The sequence below is a fragment of the Xiphophorus hellerii genome, chromosome 19, assembly GCF_003331165.1.
Source record: "Xiphophorus hellerii strain 12219 chromosome 19, Xiphophorus_hellerii-4.1, whole genome shotgun sequence".
In the NCBI taxonomy this organism is placed as follows: Eukaryota; Metazoa; Chordata; class Actinopteri; order Cyprinodontiformes; family Poeciliidae; genus Xiphophorus; species Xiphophorus hellerii.
This window is the reverse complement of record NC_045690.1, coordinates 18,978,078-18,982,410: the sequence shown is the minus strand read 5'-3', so window position 1 is coordinate 18,982,410 and position 4,333 is coordinate 18,978,078. Positions and strand designations below refer to the sequence as shown.

General features: G+C 44.9%; 1 protein-coding gene across 1 annotated transcript; it reads left to right on the top strand.

Annotated features, from left to right (window-relative positions):
• Positions 1–624: 624 nt before the first annotated feature.
• LOC116708661 (protein NYNRIN-like) lies at positions 625–2,100 on the top strand. Its single transcript, XM_032546607.1, has 2 exons — positions 625–1,971; positions 2,039–2,100. Exons 1-2 carry the CDS (start codon positions 657–659, stop codon positions 2,098–2,100), a joined length of 1,377 nt encoding a protein of 458 aa, XP_032402498.1. The 5' UTR covers positions 625–656.
• The last annotated feature ends 2,233 nt before the right edge of the window (positions 2,101–4,333 follow it).

The window sequence follows — 4,333 nt, the reverse complement described above, 5'->3', positions numbered from 1 at the left end:
GTTAACAGAAACTGATGATATTGAAAATTTTTTAATGACTTTTGAGAGGATTGCAATTTCATGTAATTGGCCAGAGAAGGACTGGGTCTTTCGTCTTGTTCCATTGCTCACTGGAAAAGCTAGAAGTGCTTATGTGCATATGGACATTGATGAAGTGAATGATTATATATCTGTCAAAGATGCAATTCTTAAGAAATATGACATTAACCCAGAAACCTATCGCCAGAGATTTCGTTCTACAGAAGTGGAGCCTGGCGAAACTCCTAAGGAGCTGTATGTAAGGTTAAAAGAGTTGTATGAGAAGTGGATCCAACCTAAAGGTAAAACAGTGAAGGCTATTGGTGAAATTATTGTCTTGGAGCAATATCTCCGTATGCTGTCTCCTGAGCTTCAGGTTTGGGTCCGGGAACATGATCCTCCAACAGCTTCCAAAGCTGCTTCTCTGGCTGAGGTGTTTGTGGCTGCAAGACGGAAAGGACAACCATGGAGTTACTCTTCTTGGAAGACATCTAAAGATGCACGCAGGGCTGCACCTGTACAACATCATCAAAAGGGTGTATCTGCTGTGGGAAATCCAGGCAGTAAGCACAACACCCAAGCAATACAATAAAGTGCCTGTTTGTTATTTGTGTGGGCAAGAAGGCCATACAAAACCCATGTGCCCAAAGAACCCTCCTAAACTCACTCAACTGTGTGTTATTCCATTCAAAAGTGAGAATTGCATCAGTGTTGGAGAGTCTGTGAAAATGAGTGAAGTTAAAGTCAATGGGAAAAGTGTAAAGGCCTTAATTGACACTGGTAGTGTACAGACACTTGTTGATAGAGAGCTGGTTCCATCCAATATAATCTGCACATCAGACACCATCCTTATCCGCTGTGTGCATGGTGATGAAAGGCAATACCCCACAGCAGACATGTATATTGAAGTGCAAGGACAATTATACCTGTTGAATGTTGGTGTTGCAGAAAATCTCCCTTTTCCAGTAGTGTTGGGTAGTGACTTACCCGTTTTGTTTGACTTGCTGCACAAACCACAGAACTGTAATGTAGTAACTCGTTCTCAAGCAAAAAAGCCAGAAGAGTCTCCTGCAATACTGAGTGTGCTGCCTTTTTATGATGCAGACTTAGATGTGCAGCCTGGAAAATCTAGAAAATCACGTCGACAAAAGCGACGGGAGAAGTTTCTGCATACACCTGTTGCATCTACAGAAGGGGTTCAGGATCTGCCCCAAGGTTTTAAGATGCCTTTAAACATAGCTCAAATCCAGCGTGATGACTCCAGTCTGGCTGCTCTTTTTCTGAAAGCCAAGGAACCCCAGAAAGGTAACCACAGGGGTAGTGCTGATGAGTTTGTTCTACAGAAAAATATCCTTTATCGCCAACAGGGGGCATTTAGGCAGCTTGTGGTCCCAAGGGATGCAAGAGGGATGGTGCTTACTTTGGGCCACTCAATTCCCTGGGCTGGCCACCTAGGGACACATAAGACTCTGGCTCGCATCAAGCGCCATTTCTACTGGCCTGGATTACGGACTGCTGTTGCCCAGTTTTGTAGAACCTGCTCTCAGTGCCAATTAACCTCCAATAAGTTCCCTTCAAGAGCACCACTGCAGCCTCTTCCCTTAATTGACACGCCTTTTGAGCGCTTGGGTATGGACATTGTGGGTCCACTTGAAAGAAGCAAATCTGGATATCGATATATGTTGGTGATAACAGATTATGCAACCAAGTACCCAGAAGTGTTCCCTTTAAAGACAATTAAAGCAAGAGCCGTGGCTGTCTCCTTGGTGCAACATTTTTCAAGGGTTGGATTTCCCTGTGAAATTGTGACAGATCAAGGCACTAACTTCATGTCTGCTCTCCTAAAGCAGGTATATCAGCTACTGGGGATTAAGGGTGTTCGAACTACCCCTTATCATCCACAGACGGATGGGCTCACAGAGAGATTCAACCAAACACTGAAGCAAATGCTACGTAAGTTTGTGGACGAAACCGGCTCCGATTGGGATCAATGGTTACCGTATCTCCTCTTCGCCTACAGAGAAGTACCACAGGCCTCCACCGGGTTCTCTCCCTTTGAACTTTTATACGGTCATGAGGTGAGGGGACCTCTGGCGCTATTAAAGGAGACCTGGGCTGGAGAAGAGGGGAGGGAGGAGCCTGTTAATGTTATCTCCTATGTTATGCAGATGAGAGAGAGACTACAAAAGATGACGGCTCTAGCCCAGCAGCACATGGCAGAAGCACAAAAGTACCAGAAGGCTTGGTACGACAAGTCAGCCCGGCAGAGGACCTTTGTCCCAGGCCAGAAGGTTCTGGTTATGCTACCATCTAGTGAGAGCAAGCTTCTGGCCAAGTGGCAGGGGCCATTTGAGGTAACAAAACAGCTTGGACCTACCACCTACCGCGTTGTTAAATTGGGACATCCACATTCCACCAAAGTGCTGCATGTAAACCTCCTTAAGGAGTGGACAGAGCAGCCTAAAATGGGGGCAGAAGTCATGCTGATTAGAGCTGTGGAAGAGGAGGAAGCTGTTGATGATCAGTTCCTGCCCTCATCAACACCGATGGAGCTTAACTTGAAACATCTGTCAAGTGAACAACAACTTCAGGTCAGAGCATTATGTAATCCTCAGATATTTAAAGAATATCCAGGTCGTACAGACATTCTTGAACATGAGATTGTGTTGAAAAGTGATGCTAAAGTTAAACGTCTGAGCTACAGGATTCCAGAACGCCTTCTCAGCTCCCTGAAGAGAGAGATGGAATTGATGCAGTCCCTCGGGATTATTGAATCTTCCAAAAGTGAATGGTGTAATCCTGTCGTCTTGGTGCCGAAGAAAGATGGAACAATGCGCTTCTGTATAGACTTCAGGTACCTTAATTCTGTATCAAAGTTCGACTCCTACCCTACTCCTCGCATTGACGATTTGGTCAGTAGATTGGGCAAGGCTAAATACCTGACAACTATCGACTTGTGCAAAGGTTACTGGCAAGTGCCCCTTTCCAGGCAGTCCAGGGAGTTGACGGCCTTTCGGACCCCTTGGGGACTCTTCCAGTTTACAGTTTTGCCCTTTGGACTGCATGGCGCACCTGCTACCTTCCAAAGGCTTATGGATCAGGTACTGCGTGGATGTGATGACTATGCCTGTGCCTATCTCGATGATATTGTGATATATAGTAACTCATGGGAGGAGCACCTTCAACATTTAAAAGCCATCTTGAGCCACCTCCAAGACGCAGGTTTGACCATTAACCCAGCAAAATGTGTTTTTGCACAATCTGAGACAGAGTACCTGGGTTTCATAATTGGAAATGGTGAACTCAAGCCACAGGTTCGCAAGATTCATGCTATTGAATCCTGCCCATTACCTCAAACTAAAAAGCAATTGAGGTCATTTCTAGGGATGGCGGGTTTCTATCATAGATTCATAAAAAACTTTTCAGCCAGAGCTGCCCCTCTGACAGATATGACTGGATCTAAATGTCCCAGTAAAGTCCAGTGGACGGAAAAGACGATTGCAGCATTCCATGACATTCAAAAAACGCTGGGTCAGAGTTCTGTCCTGAAGTGTCCTGACTTTGACAAAGGTTTTATTCTACAAACAGACGCCTCAGAAAGAGGTATTGGAGCAGTTCTCCTGCAAGGTGATGAGTCTTTACAGCCAGTAGCTTTCATAAGCCGTAAGCTACACCCCAGAGAAGTCCGTTATTCTACGGTGGAAAAGGAAGCCCTCGCAATAAAATGGGCCCTGGACTCCCTGAAGTATTACCTGCTTGGAAGAGAGTTTATCCTCCAGACGGATCACAAAGCTCTCCAGTGGCTGCAGCGAATGAGGGACACAAATAGTCGCATTACAAGATGGTCTCTTGCGATGCAACCATTCCGCTTTACAGTGCAGCACATACCTGGTAAACTGAATGTGACCGCAGACTACCTCTCCCGTTGGTGTGATGACCCTTCTGAAGGGAGGGGGAATGTGACAGCTGTCCCGACTGTCACAAGCAGACACTGTTGGTAATGGTTTTTTTGTTTCCCCTTAATATTACTTTATATATTGATTAGTGAGTAGTTTAGATTTTTATCTTTAAATTTGTTTTCATTAGTCTGACTCTTTAGTTAACTATTTGTTGTGCACCCATTTAGTTAACTTTATGTGTCAGTTCTTTGTATATTTTGTTAAATACAACAAATTAATTATTTTTCTTTTGAGTTACCAGTTTCCTCTGGACCTGTGGCTGAAAAGCAGAGATGAGCTCCAGCTGATTGGTGTCCATATATGGTTGTCAAACTTCCTCAGCGGACCATTCCATTTGTTCACCAGGGGAGGGGGAA